Here is a 20,420-nt window from a genome sequence, read left to right on the forward strand (position 1 = left end):
GCTGAAAAGGCTCCAGCGCTGAGCCAGGCAAGGACTCTGCTGGAAAGGATGGGGAAGAGCACATGGGAAATATTTTGGATGCCTGACAAGGAGATGCAGAGACCATCTGGGCGAGGGGAGGAAGGGCAGGGTGCCAAGGAGAGGCATGGGAAGGAGCAGCCTGGCCAGGGGAAGGCAGGTCTCCCTCCACCCTCCTCTTCCTCTAAGCCAGACCCAGGATCAGGCCTGGGTCCTATTGCTTAAGGGGTGAGATCTCAACTCCTTGCGGCAGTCCATAAAACTGCCACCTGATCTGCCTACCAGCTTGCTCTAAAGGCAGCTCTTAAGGGATGTAGCCACTGTTAAAGGAGGTAAGATGAGAAAAGCGGCATTACTCTAATATGGTTTTATTCTTCCCTTACTCTTTCATCCTGGAAGCATAAGCACAGTACAGAGAGGACGTGCATTGATGTGACCTCCTCACCGCAAGCTCGGCCCCCTTGCCCCTCACATGGGGACAACATGGCTTTACCTCTTCTGAAATAATTCGAGATGCTCTGCTAGGAAAAGCTGCACAAGCCTGGTGTACATTGAACAGGTACTGTTTGACTACAGCGTCCAGCTGGTCTTCACTCACCTCCTCGAGGCCATCAGACACGGTGGTGACAGCAGGGTTTTGGGACACGGATCCCTGCCCGCTTTGGGAACAGGGCCAGGACCCAGTGACTCATTTTTCACAGGGCACTGAGCAGCCATTAGACGTTAACGACTTTTGGCAACTACTGACCTCGGTCAGATTCAAGCCAATGACCCAAAAGGGAGAGGTTTTGCTTTCCCTATGGGCAGCCCCTGGGAGCCCATCCTGCACCGCTGAAAAAAGGAGCTTAGAAAGGAAAGGCAAAGAGGTGCCCAGCTCTGGCGCAGGGTAACCCTATCAACATGCACTGCAGATAGAGGCGGCTTTTTCCCCGGGAGGAATCAAAGCCTCATTGATACGTGAATTATGAATGAAACCTTAAGCTTTTAAACTTTTAACCTGTGCATTTCTAAGAAAGTCTTAATTTAGCCACAGCCACAGGCAGGGAAGAACAATGGTTTGGTGGAAAGTACTGGATTTGCCAGGCTTTTAAAACACACCCTTGTTTAAGATGAATATTTCATTTACCAAGCCATTCCCAAGCTAAAAAGGGAATCCTGATCCATGCTGACCAAAGCCATGGCCCAAAATCTGTGTTACGATGAGACTGACTCACATTGACATTGTCGCCCGTCCAAATCCAGCTCAAATCGCTTCATCAGCAGCGCCTGAGGCTTCTGCTTCTCGCTCCTCCCTTCAGCCAAGTTTCCAATTTCAAGGCACGCTGTGAGAGGTTTTAGTGATGAACAAACCCCTGAACACCTTCCACCATGGGATGTAGGGAGGACACAGCGTCCCTGCACCCTTCCACCACCCCACACTCTGCAATGGGCCGTCCAGCGTGTTTTAGGCTGAGCCTTGCACTGTCCTGCTCAACGCAGAGCTGAGACAAGCTCAGGGACAGGCTTATCCAGCTCCTGTTTGTGAATTTATCCTCGGCCAAAAGCACTGAAAGCCGGGGCTGGGAGAAAGCCCTGGGGAGGGCAGCGGAGCAATAACAGTGATTCAGTGCGACAGAGGTCAGGCCACCTCACACCACGGAAAACCAGGGTGGGTCAGTTGGGTGGAAGTAACACTCATTAGAAGAATAAACTACATAATGAAGAGGGTGGGGGGGATGCTTTGCTTGGGTCTAGCGAGGCACTGCTACACCTTATACCATCAATTCAAATCCTTTTCAGCTTCCACTCCACTGGAATTCACCCCCCCAAAAAAAATCACCTTGCTGACCAGTACTGAATGAGATTTTGTTTGTTTTCTAGACAACTGCGGGCACGTTGCTCCCATCAGCGGCAGAGCTGGCACAGACCTGGCATGTGAGCAAAGCCAGGGACAAAATGAGCCAGAGACTCAAGTCTTCTGCTGCCCTACAACTGAGCCATCTCCAGGACAAGGGCGCAGCGAACTGTCTGTGTTGAAAGGCTGTGAAAACCCAAACCCAGCCCAGAAAGGACTGGGACGATACATGAGTCACAGGCAACCCATGGCAGGAGAGAACACTCTAAACAAAACAGCATCGCGTCCCCCCATCAGTACATATCAGTTGACAATGTTATCTGGAAATGGATAAATAGGTGCATTTGTATTTGAAGCCTTTCAGAGCTTCATCACCAGATCTGTCCATGCTCACAGCCTCCCCAAAATTTCACATGTTCAGATCTCCAAAATCATCAGATTTCTTCTGGTTGCCCATCACATGCTGGCTATCCAACTGTTTCAGCACCTCAAATGAAAAGCAGCTTTGAAAATATGGACCAAATCATGATATTCTGCAACTGAATTAGCCATTAGACCTCGTGAACCTGGTGGGTCTGTGGATCAGGACTTGAACAAATGAGCAAATTCTGCTGATGTGCTTCAAGAAGTGATGATCCCAGTGAGCCCAGAGGCACTAGCAGAAGGGATATATGTGTATATATGTTTCAGCAGCTCAGGACAGAGCCTGTTAAATCAATTTAAATCACCGGGAGAGGTTTGAAATGAAGCAGACAATTGGGTGACACTGTCTTAAATCACTACACAAGGGTCCTCCAGAGCATGGAGGTCCAAGTCCCGAGGGAAGGACCTGTACAGATTGGGATGGAGCAGCACTGAGAACAAAAATGCAGTTAAGGAAGAACTGAGAGAAGATGATGTGGTGGACAAGCCTTGGGTCCATCCCCAGGCTCACCCACCACATCTGCTTCGTGGTAGCAGAAGATGCTCAGGGAGAAGAACTGGGCAGAATCAGGAAAGGCAGAGGGGTCTGTGAGGATCAGACGTGGCCACAGCACAAGCCAGCAAAGCTCCTCGTTTTCGGAGGAGGGAAGATGAAAAAAATCAACCGCAAATTATAAATAAAAGAGATGAAAGTTAAGAGGGAAACGAAACAGAGCCCCAGGTGGCCCTCTGCCTGGGGCACTTGTGCTAATTTTAGTTTCTCTGTTCTTCCCTGAGCTGTTTGGTTCGATGACTGCACGGTTTTAGAGCATTTCCTTTACTGCAACTGCCTAAAATGCTACTCTCTGGGATGGTCCAACCTGGGCATGAAAGGGGAAGGCAAGGAAGAGCTTCCATGGGATCCATCCCCATCATCCCACCACACCACAACAAAGCCCAGGGCTCTGGCTCCCCAAGCTGGTCTGGGGTGGCCAAAGGGCCGGTTGCTGGTCATGCCATTGCATACACAGGTCGAGATGTCCACAGACCGCGGGGGTGGCGGGTCCGTGACAACGGGGATGTGCACAAACACACGGTGCCTTCGTGCACCGGGACGTCCAGCCGTGTGTCCTGGGCGACCATCGCACAAACCCCTGCGCCCTCTCCATGGGCCATCATCACCCTCCTCCAAAACCCCCCGTGGCTCAGTGCTGGGGCGGGATGGCCGGCAGAGCCGTTTCGCAGCCACCACATTTATTCCACGGAGAGAAAAAGGCAGCAGCCTCACAGAAGCATCCTATACAGCAGAATGTATTTAAATACCTAATGAAGGAATAAATCTGCGAGAGGGAGACATTTACTGCATACTTATTCACACAGAGCCTTTGTGCAGGCGGGGGCAGCGGGGGGCCGGGGGGGCCGCGCACTGCACCTGCGCTCCTGGCCGACAGCCGCTCTGCCGGGGTAATGAATATGGCAGGATCCTATTAAATGAGACTCTACCTGTCAGGGAGGATATTGAGCGTTCCCAGCCTCCACATCCATTCCGGAGGAACTCATCTCTGCTCCGACAAGATGCAGCACCTTATCGACAGGGACCTTCCCAGGGGTCCGGGAGAGAAAACAATGCGCTGGCGGGGGGGGACAGAGACAGATTGGGCCACTTTGCAGCACCAGTTTCCCTCTGCACAAGACAGCAGGGCTTTTCTCTCTCTTTTTTTTTGTCCCTTAAATCCCCCCAGCAGTGGGTCAGAGGGTGGCAGCTCATCCCATAGCGCAGGCTGGAGGCCAAGGGCTGCGCTGGAGCCCCAGGCCAAAGGGTGTGGGTGAAGATCCCAGGAGGACAATCAAGTCATATTTGTGAAATGTGCTTCCTTCAGCCGGGACACAAACCGGGTCCTCTGCCACTTTAGTGCAGGTGAAAACGCACGTTTTGCTTTTCCTGTTCTGAAGGGGTGAGAAGAACCCGCCGAGCAGAAGCAAGATCTGGTGGGATGGTTGTATCAAGCCCATCGCGTTTGTCTGGGTTTGATGCAGAAATGCCATAAGCCCATCGAGGCTGAGCCACATCCCACATCCCCACCACTTGTTGCTTGAGAAGACGCAGAACAGGAGCTGCCACCAACCCGCGCATTAAAAACTGAATACGAGCACCACACGCAGCTCTCCCTGCTTTGTGCTATCAGAGCTATTGCCCCACACCACCAGCAGCCCAGGATGGTTTTGCCACTTCCCTGCAGAGCTGGACCCCTTGCCAGGGTGGTAGGAGAAGCACAGGATGAAATGCAAGAGCTCAGCTGTTTGCTTGCACTGCAGGAAACTAGATGCACCAGCAAGTATTCAAGACAGATGCTACGTGATGGAGCAGCAGCACCCGCTCCTGGCCCCGCCGCCCCGCACCCAGCACCCCACAGCATCCTTACGCCTCCAGCCATCGCTCAGCTTCAGTTTTACCTCCCCCACCTCCCAAATACAGCTAAACTCAGCTTGCCCTTTGCCTGCCCTCCCTCCCCCCCGATATAAAAGGTCAGTTTTGAAATTCAGGGGTCAGGAGGAAGAAATGTAGCAGGGTCAGGGGTGAGAGAAGCAGAGAGGGGAGGAATTTCACCTCTCCATCCATTTGCTCTCATGAATCAGCAGCCGCAGAGCTCCTGCCAAGCACGGGGGTGCTGGGCTTGACGGGGGCTCGTGGGATGAAGGATGCACAGCAGCCCCCGCGCTCCTCCTCGCTTTGGGTTATCCCAAGCTTATTAAGATGCCCGCAAAAACACACCTAAAAATGCCAAAGCTCCAGCAGAAACAGAGCGAGAGGAAATTAAAGATGTGCTTTGACACATCTGGAGTTTACATTTTCCATGTGCAGAGCTGAGCGAGGCACCCGGAGAAAGCAAAAGGTCCTTCAGGGCCCTCTCCAGGTGCCTGCGAAAGGGGGGGAGTTGGGCTCACGCTGCCTCTTTGCAAGCAGGGTCTGGACTGAATAAATATATCATCCCACATTATTTATGTCCTAAACACTGCCTTTTTTTTTTATCCCTTTAATCTACTTTATCACATAGACTCACTTTCTGCCAGACATCTCCATTAGCTCTGCTTTTCAAAACCGCTTCTCCTGCTGCCTAAAGCTCTGCAGCCAGAGCCACTTTGGGAAACCCTGAGAGGATTCCTCCCCGGCTTAAGGATTCTACGCTGGCCTCTTTCTGTTGAAAAAGTACAAACAACAGCCATGCAGAGGAGGAAACCGAATGCGCTGAGCATCCCAACTGACTTACAAGATGGCTTAAAGAGAGCGGAGAGCAAGCGATGAGCTGAACATCCCTCTCTGGAGCAGGGGGATGCAGGAGCTGCCTCACCTGGGGATAAATCACCATCACCTGTGTGTCCCTGAGCCAGCGTGGGTGCAATGGGGCAGCCCCATTGCCAGGGGAGGCAGAGATCTCTGGCTGAGGAAGCACAGCTGCAATTGAGGAATGTGCTGCGAGAGCGGAAAAAAAATGCCGTTTTCATGTAAATGTCCCTAATAATAAAAGAGCGAATGAAGAAAGCAACACATACAAACAAGAAATAGTACATTTGTGCTAGAGAAGCAGAAATGATTCTAAAAAGAGAGCTTTATCAACATTTTCCAGAAGGCATTGGCTGTTCTTTAATGCTCCTCTAGGAATAACACATTGATCCTGCTGAACCTGGGCTGCCTGGTGCCTCTGATCGCGGGTTTCTTAACAACCCCCGTCTCGCTGCAGCACACTTAAAAAACATGGAGCTTGTTTGTTTTCGCCAGCAAATACCAAGCCGCTGTTCTCGCCCCCCGTAACCGGCATTTTGTCCTGTTTGCCCTGTATCTACACACAGTTTCTGCAGCCGTTCCTGCTGCATTTCCATGGCAATCCGGACCCCGAAGCTGCCGGTACCAGCCCAACCCCAGTCAAACCCCACTTCCCCCTGCACACAGAGGATCTGATTGCTCTCTCAGCTACCAATATTGAACACTTTGCTTTTATTAGTTACGTGGATACCTTCCCCTCTGAGCATGCTGTAATCATTTGAGCCTCACAGCTTTTCCAAAGGTCAGTGTTCCCCTCTTGCAAGGAGGGGTAAATCCAGTCCAGACTGAAAGTAAGTCCAGAGTCAAGTCTTTGGAGTCTAGAGCTGCTAAGCTGAGCTTCTAAACAGCTTCCCGGAGTGAGAAAAGGAGCTCAGGACCCTCAGGACCCTCAGCATCCCATGTGCTGAGTTAACAAGCCTTAGGGAAACAGGAGACCGTGCCTGTTGTACCTTGATTAAACGTCCTACTAGTTCAGTGGGAAAAGTGCTGGAAACACAGGGTCAGCCCTGTGGCAGCCGCGCTGAAGCACGCTGGGGGGATTTCTACTTTAGCTTTTAATTAACAAGTGCGAGCTGCAGGACACATCTCCGACAGAAAACAAACACCCGGCAAGAAACTCTCCAACAGCTCCTCAGAGGAACAGAATCGGGAACAGAATCAGGAGTGAAACACTGTTATGGTGCTGGGAAAACCGCAGCACAGCGACGCTCTCGCCGTTACCCCCGCGTCTGCACCTTGGCATTAAAGCCTCGTAAAAACCAAATATTAGCCGTGCCCTATGAACGGAAGGGGGTTTGTTCTGAACTGTACGACATTTAAACATGTTGATTACTAGCAGTGAAGCTCAGCGTTTATCTCGCTTTCTTTGCGCTTTGGATTACAAAGTCATTTTCAGACAAACTCCCTGGAAAGAGGAAAAGTGATGTTATCCCCTTTCCTGGTGGGAAAGCCTCATCTTGCAAACTTCTCGTTCTCTCTTCCAGGACACCTGTCCCTCAATCTGTACCTTGCAGATTATTCCAATTCTTTATTTCTCAATGACAAGACCAAGCTCCCAATGTGAAAGGCTGCGCACAAAAAACGCATTGAAAGAAAAGCAGAGAGGCTCAGCCTGCTTGTCCTGTGGCTCCAAAGCTCTGCAGAATGATTTAGCCCAAATATACTCAAGAGGTAGCATTGGTCTGAGTGTCAAAAGGAAGGAGAAGGTGGGAAGAAGAGAGTCTGGTTTTATTCCATCATTTACTAATTTGAACGTATAAGGCCAGGACAGCCCCTGCACTTGTGCGAGCTGACTTGCATTTGCAGCACAAAGTCTCTCGGAGCTTTCAGAGCATCAGGCAAAAAAAATATATTAAAAAAAAAAAGCATCAAAGCAACTCCGAACTGAAAGCAGGCAAAAGGATGCTCTGTTTTCCCACTAATAAGCCACTGGCTGCAGGATGACTAGCAAAAGCAAACATCGCATTAGTCAGCCAAATGTTAACTCAGAGCTGCGAGGTTGCAGGCTGCCAATGCAAGGTAAGTGCTCCCAGCTGGAGGCACAGCCATGTTTATTTGAAAGACCTTGTTTTACCCCCGTGTCTCTTCCTCACCCTTTTTTCTTTACTTTGAGCAGCTCAAGGGAGCGACTCTTGTCTCTTGTTCTTTCCCACTAACGGGGGAATCTCGGGATTGGCGTCCTCTCCAAGCAGCAAATGCAAATCGCTCTCTAAGTTGTTGGTGGTGACCAACTTAACAGGGCCCACGGCTTTTAATGAGCTGATGAGGGGAGGGAGATGAACAATTACCACCTACAGTCACAGCGGGCTCTGTGCCGCCTGACTCGTGCGCTTCGCGGGATGCTCAGGCTGGTTTGCTCAGGGCCCGCAGGCAGGTTTATGAGATTAAAGCCCAGCACACAATAAATAATTTACCACCTTACCACAGGAAAAAAAAAATAAAATAAAAATCCCACACTGTATAATAGCTTGGCTCTATGATGTGTACATTCATTTTAAATGCACATCACTTTCATCTACATGTATCTATTTGATGCAAAGACTTGTAACCAAGCGAGAAGGAGCAACCAGGAAAGGTGACAGGGTCCCCAGCTGAGGAGCACGGGGGATGACGGGACAAACGCTGCTGGAGCCACTTACTAATTATTCCAATCCTGCTTGTACTCTCCTGTTTGCACACGTGTTAGAGGCATCTTAAACCCTCACTCAACCAATTATTCCTCCACCGCCCTGCCCTGGTCCCAGCGGGCTGCCCAGCATGGACTGGAGGTGCTGGTGGCAGCTGCCCTGGGCTCAGTGGTGCAAAGGTGTAAATCGCTACGTGCAAATTCCAGTTAGAGAGCAGAAAATTGCAAGCTTGAGTAACATATTTGATGTCAGCTCAATAAAACTAGTGGTGAACGTGAGCACAAGAATCCAGCACCCTTCCCCTTGCCAAAGCGCCCCATTGCTCTCTCCCAGTCACTGCATGTGACTCTGTCCCTGCTTGATCAGCATCATCCCAGATTTCTTTGAGATGCGTCTAATGAACGACCATAAACTTCCAGTTTACAGTCCACAGCAAAGAAAAACCTCCCACAATCAAAACCTAAACGCATGGACAGACTGAACGCATCAGACCCCTGGACAGCGTGCATGCCGGGGGGCGGCTGGGAGTCGCTCCCATCACCGCAAATAGGCAGCGGTGACATTTAGACTTCATGTTTTGTTGGTTTTGTCCAGGTCACAGCCAGCAAAGCCTCAGCAAAGACCACAGGGCATGTCTCCAGTGCATACACCCCCTGGATCTGCACTCCCCAGCTCCCTATGCCGGGCAGGGGCTTCTCTGCCTCCTTTATTGCTCAGGCTGGGCTGCCTGCAAAGAGCTCCCCAAAGACCATCTGCCTGCCCATGCATCTCCACAGAAATGAAAAGAGGGTAATAAAAGGCAGGGGGAGGTGGGGACACCATGCATCATAACAGGCATAATGGACTAATGCTAATATAGAGACCGGCTGCATCCAATCCACGCCCGGCTGGCACAGCCATAAATATCGGGGAGCCGTTCAAGTGATGGATTTGCCTCCGCAGCCCACGCGGTGTTTTACAGCCCCGCGAACGCCGCCGTTGCCCTGGCCGGCGGCAAACAGCAACCGGAACAACAATGGGTAGTAAACTTGATTGCGGGATGGAGGAAATATTAAAGGCAGCATCGGTCAGACGCACAAGGGAAAGCCCAATGGTACGTCCCATCACAAGCCATGGCGGTTCTGCTGCTGCGTGGCATTTCGCTGCCCGATTTTCCCTAAATCCCAACCTTTCTGTAGCAGCAGCAGCAGCTCGGGGGCTGTGCCAGCGCGTAGGATTCTTCCCGAGGATTCCCCCATCTCTCCCATCACGTTTGTGGGTTTGTTTTTGGTTTCTTTCCTCAGGAAAGCATTTATAGAAGCAACAGAACATGGTCTTCTCACAGTATTTCTTGCCACCCGGGGATTCAAGATCTAACAAATGGACCAAAACCCATGTTATTTTGACCTCTGAGGATTTTAAAAGCCTGCAGAAAAATATATATATAGTAAAGCAAGCATGAACCTCTTGACTTATAAATAGAAAGGCAGGAGTCTAACACTGCCCTGCCCCCAAAAAACCAACAACATCCAGAACGCGGCAGCTTCTTCAGATTTACACTCAAAAGAAAACAGGGGATGGTCAGAAAAACTAACACGGATTCACAGGGTAGTTTGGTATTTCCTGATACTTTTCACCAAGATGACTTCAAGAAGAAACACATTACTGAGCTAAATGAGAATGTAGCTCTGGTACATCTATCATGAAACGGAGGAGGAATAACTTCTGCCTCGCTTCATCCTCATAAAAGAGATAATACCTCTTTCTTCTAAAAGGTGCGAGGATTAATTATCCTCTAAATATGTTAAAGCCAAAAAAAACATATGGGCACAAGGGGGAAAACCAACCCAACTGCCAAGAGTTACCTTGGTAACTAGTCCCAAAGTACATGGACTGATGCACCTCAGAACTCCCCGCGTGCTCATGTGCGCGGCTCTGAGCTCCATTCCTGCCTGTACAAAAACCCAGGAGCACTGAGAAAAGCAACATGAGACGTGTTTCTGCTTTAATGCAGCGCGGGAGGCACCAAGACCGATCCCACGCCAAACCCTGGGCAGGATGCTCCCCACGCATCAGACTGTCCGGCCGCTTGCAGCCGTTCCTGGCTCCGCTTCGTTCGGAAACCCATAAAATGTAATTGTTGCACTCGAAAATTTCAAGCTGATTTTTTTTTCTTTCCAAGGTGCCTGAACTTGAGTAAGAACCAGAGTTATCGCCACCTCGTGAGCCAAGAAACAGATTAAAAGCAGACTCCGAGCCCACCTGGCTCCATTTCACATCGCATTTCCTCAACACCTGCCCCTCAGCTCGCCAGCAGCTATAAAAATACAGCCCAATTTCTCTTCTTTCTTCTCTACTTTCTCTGCCAGGCAACAGATAACAGAACCAGAGAAGCGATGTTGGAAGAGGAGGCCAATTTTATGCCTTTAAGAGGTGGCAGAGACATTCCTGAACTGCACAAATTCCAATTAATAAGTATGACTCCAGCTTCTGCCTACGAGCAGGAACACACATAAGGGTCCATCGGGCATTTTGGGGACATTTCTGGGGTCACGGTTTGAGAGCATCATTTCTACACAGGCGGCAGTGAAGACGAATCACTGTCTGAGGCTCCAAAACTCCTGGTTTAGGGAGGAAAACCTCAGCTTCTCCAACCACACCAATCACCAGCAATGCAGCACCAAATAAAAAGCCCCTTAATTTCACATCCTAGAGCAAGAAACAGAGAGTCGCCCCTCAGACCCTTCAATTAAACACCTTCTTCAGTCGACCAAGAGTCTCACAGCTCTGCTGGGACATCACCCAAGGGTGACGGATTGATCGCTGAGTCAGCAAAGGACCCAACCTTACAACCTATGGCTAAAGCTATAGGTACCTCCTTTGGAAGGCGTCTGCGCAGGGATGGTTTTCATCTGTTCAATAGCAGCCTGATCTTCTCTTGGCTCCTCTACACACTGATGCAACCGCCTTTTTTCCTGAAGTGCTAGGGAATGCGTGCGGGGGCGATAATTAAGGATAAATTAAAAGGATGAGCTAATCATCCATAGAACGAAGTCAGATAAGGACAGGTTCGGACGTATATTTCATTGCGAAACATCTATTTGATTCCCGCTAATGGAACAAATTAAGTCAGCCAAGCTGAATAAAACTATCGCGCGCCAAGATGTAACAACACACTTCAAGTTCGCCTTTCCCCCCCGAGTGCGTCATCCCATGGGTTATCGCTGTCCTTTGCAAAAACGGAGGTTTGCCTTCGTTGAAAGCAAGGACAGACATGACGCACCCCACATTCGGGCATTCAATAGGAGAATGGGAACGCGTTTGCAATCACAGTCACAGCGCTGTGTATTTTTCTGTAGCGTTTCTCCTCCAGACACATCCCCAGCAGCTCCTGGCGGGTGACCTTGTGCGCCAGGATCGATTCAGCCATCAAGACAGCGGGTTAAAGGAGCTCAGAACGTCGTTACGGGAGCTCAGAACGACGTCTGACGCCCATTTATCCAGGAGGACGGGGTGCGAATGGAGATGCGCACGCCATCCTTCACCTTCACCGTGTGAAATTACCAAACCTGGGTTCTCGCCTGCGGCACCGAGGTTTACACTGAAGACAGATAGTGCGAGAGCATGTTCCGTTTGCTTTGTAGAAGCAACCCCTTTGGACCCAGCCTGGATGGATCTAACACAGCCGGAGGCAGGTCCCACAGCTCCGAGCATCCTCGGGCATGGGAATCAAAGCCTTAGCACCACTGGAACAACCCAGTGCTGGGGGAAAACCAGCCACAACATCACCATGGTTGGTTTGCCATCCCATGTGCACATCCAGGAGTGTATCCAGCTCACACGAGGGTAGGGACAGTCAGCCTGCAGGCTCCCACTGCAGAAAACGTGTTTTTCCTACAGCAGGAATAAACAACATCATGCTAAAATAACACACAGACGGTGCAGTGTCGGACATAGAAGAGACATTTATTTATTCTTGATCACAAACAATGTCCTCCATTGACAAGCTGAATGAAGGGCACTTCGCTGATTTATTAGGCCTAATAAGAAACACACCTCTTGGGATGAAATACAAGATTGATTTTTAGTGCTATCCCAGCCACTGCGCTCAGCCTGACGAGATTAAACCGGGCGTGCACAGGGACGCAGAGACTCGAAACAGCACTGGATGGGAGAAATAAATGGCAAGGTTTGCACGAGGAATGGGAGCTGAGATGGAAACAAGGCTTGCAATAGCAGCCCTTCAAACCATGAGGTTTGTTCTTCCTGCAATCCTCCTCTCTCCCACTCAATCGACAGGTTTTAAGAGCAGGAAACTACTATGAAGTTTAAGGGCAACTCCAGTGCAGCTCTTGGGAAACCTCTGAGTCAGACCCTTCCCGTGCATCTGCCTTTCAGAGGAGCCCCTCTAAATATAGAAAGTATAATTTTCACATCAGTCTCAGCATCTACCAGGCAAATCACATTAGCTGAGTTCCGTGGATGCCGTTTTCCATCAGGAAAAAGACAACTAGCACAGCAGTGCTTAGCTTGAGGCCCTATTAATAGCAGTCCTAATTATATGGCTGCAAATTTAATTCATAGCAATGATTAGTGTCAAAATCAAAGGCATCACACATCAATATTGATGGAATTGTATGAAGCCCATAAACAGAACAAGCAAGCCGACACTTCTCCCCCCAGCACTTAGTTGCTGTTAAGTGTTGCATTCACATCTCTTCTAATTTTGCACGATGAAAACTGGTTTATTGCATGAACTCGCAATTCCGAATGATTATGTCTCTAACGCCATCCCCTTTGCTCCCCCAACTACAAAGCTGAGACGCTTTGGAAGGAGAGACGAAGCACCACGCCGCAGGGACAGACTGCATCCCACGTGCTGGCGCGTTATCTGAAAGGTTGCGGCATCATCAGCACATTTGTTTTTCACCCGCTTAGATCAAAGTGCTGAGGAACAGCAGTTCTCAAAACCAGCGGGACACTGGGGAGCATCGCGGGATGCAGCATCTGCACCCAACACGCTGCAGGTCCCTGCCCCGCGTCTCTCCTGCCTCCACAAGTCAGTGCTGGCTGCTCAAAGGAGTAAAAAGGGACTTCAAACGTACCCAGAGATGAGGGTAGAGCTAGAAAACATGGGGCTGTACCAGAAAAGTGCAGGTAGGGGCTTGGGGACCTTCACATTTGTCTCCTTTGGAGGAGAGAGGCTGAAGCAGCAGCAGCCGCTCTCTAAGGGAACGATACGTGAGGCAGTTCAGTGAAAAGTTAATGGGAAGAAGGACATCAGTGAGATAACGCAGCATTTTCAGTAATGAATCCTCACTGGGGAAGCACAGACAAATGTGAAAGATTTCGGAGCTGGCTCCCTGACTTCTTTCCTCCAGCTACGCAAAAGTGCCTCATTTGAAACCCCAGACTGAGCCACCAGCTTGTTTCCAAAATCAATCAGCATCTGTGGGAGAAGGAGTAGGTGCCACAGAGCTTCCAGAGATTAATTGTGTAGGTAGATATGCAAGGTGGTGAGTTGGAGGAGACAAGGCGTCTATCTGTAAATCTCTGGCACTTACAGAGGTGTGTATGTTTTCACCGTCCTCATTTCACATATGGAGAAAAGGGGATATGGAAACAGTCCTGAGCATCCCGAGCACTCGCTGACTGTGAGACGTGTCTGGTCTTGGAACACGCACAACAAACTGGAGACAACCTGTTAACTTCCCAGCGGGTCTGCAACGCCCGCTCTGCAGCGGGTCCCGCCGCTCAGCGCAACGCTGCCTCCTACGCTCCACGCAGCTTCCCTTGGGCCATGGAAAAGATGATCCCACATGCCAAATGAGAAAAGATTTGCTAACATTGTGGACAGGCCCACAAGATGGAGAACAACATCATTCCCAGCCCCGTGCAGAGGACGATGCGACAGCAATAGCTCCAGGTAATGATAACAGGAGGCATGGGTGCCATGAGCTGCAGATAGCACTGCTATGTGTCAAATCAGGGTGCATGGCACATGCCACAAAAGGCTGAATGTAGTGAACGCCTGGAATGGATTTGCTGGAGCAATGAAGCCATTTTCTCAGTGCCTAGTTACCACTGGCTCAAACACAGGTGAAAGGTGAAGGATTCTCGCAGCCCTTCTTCCCCATCACCCCCGTCCCACCTTTTGGACGGAGCGAAGCGGACGGGTGTGAACAGATCCACTTGGCATCAAAAAGGTGGGCGTGCAACGTAGGCGAGCGCAAGGAATTCAACTGTGCTAGAGAGACTGCTTCTTCTGTAATCCTACATAATTCATGGGATGCGACAATAAATATCTCGTGTGCAGGCACAAGCTGTTGGCTTTAACTGCCTCTAAACGAGGCACCTCCCCGGCCCCCCCAAACCACTGCAAACAGCCAGGCCCCGCCTGCATGGCTGGCGTGTCACTTGGTGCCATTTGCAATATGCTGAGGGTGACTTTGCCATCCATTTAACCAGAAAAACCCCAGCGCGGGTGGGTGGGCAGGGAGCAGGGGGGCTCCGCTGACAAACCCACTGCCCCCCGTGTTCCCAGTCGCCCCACTGACACTCCAGAGGCACCAGGGAGGCACCTAATTTACTACTACTCAGCACTTGTAAAGTGCCGAATGAATATTAATGAACTGATGTAATTAAAATGATGCAGACATTCAAGTGTAGTATATGCCTGTCCTTGTATTTTCCTGGATAGGAGAGGAAGAAACTCCCTGCTGCTTAAGGACACAAAAAATTAGCAGCCTGCTGTTGATTACATTTGTTAACCCTTTCCCTGGTACGAAGAAGCATTTAGCAGGTTCACCTGATGCTATCATTTTTATTCCAGGTTAATTTGAAGGTGGTTTTGCTGGAGCTGGATCAGGGTCCTGCAGACTCTGATGAGCTTCAGCTGCAGCTCCAACCCTAAAGATCAACAGCAGGGGGGTTCCCCCTCCACTTACACACCCCAAGGCCATTTCCACACTCGATTTAAATATGAAATTCCTGAGAGAGGACTAGTGAGGACCACGGAATGGCTACTTACTGAAGGGTGGGTCAGAAGATACAGAGGTGGGGGACAAAAATAAATCCCAGTTCTACTTCAAAATCCTAAAACCCACTGGAATCCCCCAACCCCCTGTGCTGGGAGAGGAAACCAGCAGGAGCATCTCTTTGCCCTGGGCAACTCGCCCCAGCATTTGTGATGGGAGGGTGAGGAATGTTATCTTGCAGGACTGATCAATCATCCAGCTGTCAGGGGGAAGAGCAGGAGGCAAGAGGCAGAGAGAAGCAGTAGGACTTTGCCCTGCGGCTGTTTCCAAAAGCAGCCAAGTTAACCCATTCCTATCCCTCCGTGACCCAACGTCCTGCCATCATGGGTAATTCTGCCATCACTGAGAGCTTTCTAACTCACTGCCTTCTACACAAGTTGCAGGATTGCTGAGAAACATCTCAAAACTACTGCAAGACTTCCATCAGTGCGCCAAAAAGGAGGAAAAATCTGAGACCTTGGATATAGATCATAGAGGTTCACTCAAACCCAGAAATCGCAAATCAGCTCCTTGCTTGCCTCTGATCACACTGGTCCATTATGACCCTGATAAATTCTTCATCAGCCTCACAAACACACACATCATAGTTTGCTGAATGATAACATGCAAAAAACCTCAAACAACAGGGAAGGATGTAATATCCAAGGCTCCCTGTGACCCAGATGCTGTGATTTTTGCTCCTGACTGGCTCCCAGTTCCCCACTGGGAAATATCCGTGAGACACAGCAGCAGCGACTCGCATCAGAGACTTCTAAGAGAGATGAGAAATGGATCGCGGCTCTCCAAAACCACAGAAATAATCCTACCTTCTTCAGCTTGCCAGTCTTGGTCCCCACGAACACCACGCTGTAGCCGTTGTAGACATAGGAAGCGACAGACGTCATGCGGTCCCGGCTGGAGGTGAAGAGCGTCACCCCGTCCACCGGCGTCGAGCCTCCCAGGGGCTGGTTGATGTCGAGGCCGCAGAAATTGTCATCGATGGGGACTGGCTGGAAAGACGAGGTTTGGGGCAGCTGTGAGTGAAACGCAAAGCACGGGGCAGCCCCACACACCAGGGTCACGAGGAGGGGACGCGGCAGCGGGGACATCAGGGTGTGAGCCACCACCGTCCCCTGCCCAGGGAACCTGCCAGATTCAGCCACCTTCGGCAATGGCTTGTTCCTTTTGCTGCCTGAGGCCAAGGCACTCTGCAGCTGCTCCAAAATGCCATTTAGGTAGGAGGAACCTCAGTCAAATAGACAGTTGCACTTGTTTTCTAATTCTACTGGGCACTCTCCTACAAACCACCTCTCTGTGCCTCGGTTTCCCTTCCTACGATACAGGGAATACAGGCACTGGGTGCTGACACGGGTGGCCGCTTGCATTAACTACCAAACGCCCAGGCACATCTATTTGCAGCTGCAATGGGATGACTCTCCCCCGTGCAAGCCAGCGCTCAAACTTCTCTTCACCTTCCTTCTTGCACTTCATTTAACCCACGTTTATCTCTTCCCAGCAGCCAAACTTAACATGCTTGGTAAAAGAAGGCCCCAGGGATCCCCGAGTCAGCCCAGGAACAACACGCGCGCAAATCCAGATTAAAGAAATCAGCTGAATAAAAATACAAAAGACGCAACTGTCAGTTGTATTTAAAATGTTAGTTGGTCGATGCCACCCTCCTACTTGGGGAAGGGCGAGAGCCACAGGCTGGGAACAGCAAATACTTCCAGCAAGCTGCACACCTTATTCACCTGCCTTAATGCCACCCCTTCCTCTGATTATCTTCACCAGCTGTCTGATAACAACATGGATTAAAGGGGAAAAAGACTACTATGAACACAGACAGAAAAACTCATCCTACTGCGCAAGGTTGTGTGCCGTAGGGTGGAGCATCAATACCAGTTCTCCGAGCATCCTTACCGCTTTCGTGCACTGCACGTCTTTCCCCAGCAGCCAGTTGAGCTCCAGGTTGCCCTCCCCCTGGTAGCAGGACTGCAGCCGGTCCTTGATCTGCGCGTTGATGGTGCGGATGGGGAAGACGCAGAGCGCGGAGTCGTCGGGTGGCTGGTGGTACTGCTTCTGCCCCTTGGAGAAGATGGCAAAGAGGACATCCTCCTGGGCCGTGATGTTGAGGGACCTGGCCAGCACGTCTCCTGGCTTGGAGAGGTAGGCGGCTTGCAGGAGGCGGTACTCCATGTCCCCCTTGACGCAGCCAAAGGGCAGAGAGACGTAGGAGTGGAATTTGGGGTCATCTTTGCAGAGACGGACAATGCGAGAGGTGTAAAAGAGATCGCTGGCGGAGTTGATGGAGACGCCCTCTGGGGTCTCCGGCTGGACAGTCAAAAAATAGACAAAGTTACCGCTGGCAAAACCATAGATGTAGAAGATGTCAAAATGTGAAACGAGTGCTAAGGTGTCTGAGGGGATTTTGATGAGGGATGAGACAAAATCACTGTGGAGCTCGTAATCCAACATCGCTGACGACTCTGGGTCGCGGGGAAGTTTGCGGCTCGAGAGTGTTGGGAAATAATCCTGCTTGCCATCCACCGCTGTGCCGATGAAGAGCTTCCCATCTTCGCCTTCCGAGCGCACGATCACGCCGTACATGGTGCCCGTCTTGTTGACGCTGGACAGGTAGTGCTCCTTTTTGTGCGAGGGCTCCACCAGGATGAAGAGGTCGTCCAGGCGCAGCAGTTTGCACACCCCCTGGTACAGGCTGCCGCACGCCAGCAGCCGGTTCTCCGAGTAGTCGATGATGAGCAGCTTGTTGACGTTGTTGGTGAGGGTGAGGATCTCGCTGCATGGCTGGACGATGAGGGGCGGGTAGCAGGATTTATTATCCTCCTCAGGACCGGTTTTATGAGCCACCAAAATGGTCAGGTTACCCGAAAGCTTGTAAACCCTGTTGATAGCTCCAACGTAGACTGCTCCAGTGCCTTGGTGGACAGTCAGGTGGTTGAATGTCCAGTCCCGGTTCTCAGAGTGGAAAGTGCTGAACAAGGCGTTGCTGGAGACATTTCGGGAGAGCGATGCCAGGAAGAGACAGAGCAAAGTCACCGACCAGCCATCGGAGTCTGGTACCCGAGGCCAGTTCTTCCTCTGATCCATCCTGGGAAAGGCAAACCTCGTGTTCCTCACGCGTGTCCTATGCCCCAACAGTGGCCCTCACATGGTTCTGGGGAAAGAAAAGAAACACACAGAGCAAAGGATTAGATCCAGTGTGTCCTGCAGATAAAATTCTAAGGAGGCTTTCTAATTACACAGTCCTTGAGATAAAGTGAGGACATCTCTAAGCCCTACAAGAATTAAGCAGGTCTCCTAACTTATCGGTAAACAGCTCAGGCTTGTTGCTCTGCCACTTGGTTCAGCCTCTGTGTGTTAATTTGTATATGTGGTTTAGCTGTTTGTAATGTACTCTGCTCAGCCATGGGGAGGGAATAATCAGCCTCAGCCCAAGACAAAGCCCGCAGCTCGCACACCCAACCATCAATCTGCAATCTTGGCTAAAAGGATGCCCCTGCAGCGTATGTTGTTGGAAGCAACAGAGGAAATAAGAGGTGTCTTCCACCTTTAAGTCCTCTACGATTTAATTCGGAAACCCGAGGAGGAAGTCTCTTGCAGGCAAGTTCATTGAGCATATAAACACCAAAGCTGCGAGCATCTCCCCTCCCCTGTGCCCAGAGGTACCTCTGCAGGTGCTTTTCAGGCAGAAGCTTCTGCCTTTACAAGGTATTTTACTGCTGAAAAGCAACTGCCACCAGGGTTGGGGCACACGTGGTTAGATCAACACCCAAACACTCGTCCCCGTGTAGGGGACAAACTCCCCATCCAGGAACCCTGGGTGAATTTCCCGCTCTAACAATACCTCTGATGATTAAAACCTACAGAAAGTGACAGCTTAGACAGCTCTATGGAGAACAGTCAGAATTAGAGTCTCCTTCCATTGACCCGTTTTCACCTATACAGACAAGGCAAGGCAAAGCAAGACTCTAACCAAAATCCATGGGGAAATTAAGTGTGAAAGACAGGCAGCTTTGTTGTTTGTGGCTTTTTTGGGGGGTGCTCCCAAAGCACCCAGACCTCATTCAGACCCAAGGGACGGGCTGGAGCCCCACTGACCGCCGTCCCCATCCTCCCCACTCGCGGCTGTCAGGATGAATTAGGAATCACCAGGCTGGAATTTCCTTAGGAAACAGGCACTTGCCTCCGAGAGGCACATTTACAGCAGAGCTTTCCATCCGCCCTTCCGGACAGCACACGGGAGCTGATGAAGAGAAGCATCACAACCCTCCGCCTGCTCCACCTCATCACCTCTGCTAACATGGCAGACTCCTCTCGCAAAAATACGAATATTCAAGACCTCCGCACCTCCCTTGTCACCACAGGCACACCTGGAGGTCACTGGATTGTGTCTCATCTTTGTTACCATCTCCAGACGCGACCTTGACTTGTGACCATGACTTGTGACCATGACTTGTGACCATGACTTGTGACCATGACTTGTGACCATGACTTGACCTCAGCCTTACCCATTGCCACAGATCTGACCACCTGCACTCAGAAAACCATCGTGAAGTCCTCTTTCATCCCAAATCACGCATTCCACACCCGCTCCAGGCCAGATGATCAAATGAACCACTTCAGCCTGCCTTGGGTAGATATGTTCTCCACCACAGGGTCGCACCAGCCCTCAGAAGAGCCACCATTCCACCGCCCTCTCCACAACCATGTCCCACCACGGCCGTGCAAGCCCCAAGCACACACACCAGGGAGAAATTTGCACTCTTTGCACATTTGATTCTCCACCCCTGCCCTGTGTGCCAACGCAGGAGGCTGTTCCTTAGCTCAGCTGTCCTCACCTGCAGGCAGCATCTAATTTGATTGATGCTGATCTCCATTTCGGTATTTAAAATAATTCAGGCTGCTGGAAACCTACACTGAGCTCACAAGCGAGTGTCACTGAATGGCCGCTCTTCAGGCTTGTTAACACTGCGAGCCGGAGCCGGGTGTTTCTGAAAGGTGACAAAGGAGCCCTGTCCCCGGGCCACACGCCGCGCTGGCACTGACAAGACAGGAGAAAGAGAGCGGTAATGGGTTTCTCATTCTGCTCGGGGATACATTTCCCTGCTGCTCGCTTCTTATTTCCAGTCTCTTCATTGCCACCTTTGGCTGAAGCAGTTTCTCTCTCTCCCGGTTGGGACGCAGACACCACTGCATTCTTA

General features: G+C 50.7%; 1 protein-coding gene across 1 annotated transcript in view; it reads right to left on the minus strand.

Moving 5' to 3' along the window:
* The window catches only part of PLXNA2 (plexin A2), a 138,754-nt gene extending 118,613 nt beyond the window's left edge, over positions 1-20,141 (minus strand). Inside the window, exons 1-3 of the mRNA XM_082069170.1 lie at positions 20,058-20,141; positions 17,119-18,373; positions 16,026-16,208 (exon numbers count right to left, since the gene is read on the minus strand). Coding sequence (XP_081925296.1) covers positions 16,026-16,208; positions 17,119-18,306 — 1,371 coding nt within the window. The 5' untranslated portion in view covers positions 18,307-18,373; positions 20,058-20,141. The remainder of the gene's footprint in view (positions 1-16,025; positions 16,209-17,118; positions 18,374-20,057) is intronic.
* Between the last annotated feature and the right edge of the window lie 279 nt (positions 20,142-20,420).

This window comes from Streptopelia decaocto (assembly GCF_964273445.1).
Source record: "Streptopelia decaocto genome assembly, chromosome: 19".
NCBI lineage: Eukaryota > Metazoa > Chordata > Aves > Columbiformes > Columbidae > Streptopelia > Streptopelia decaocto.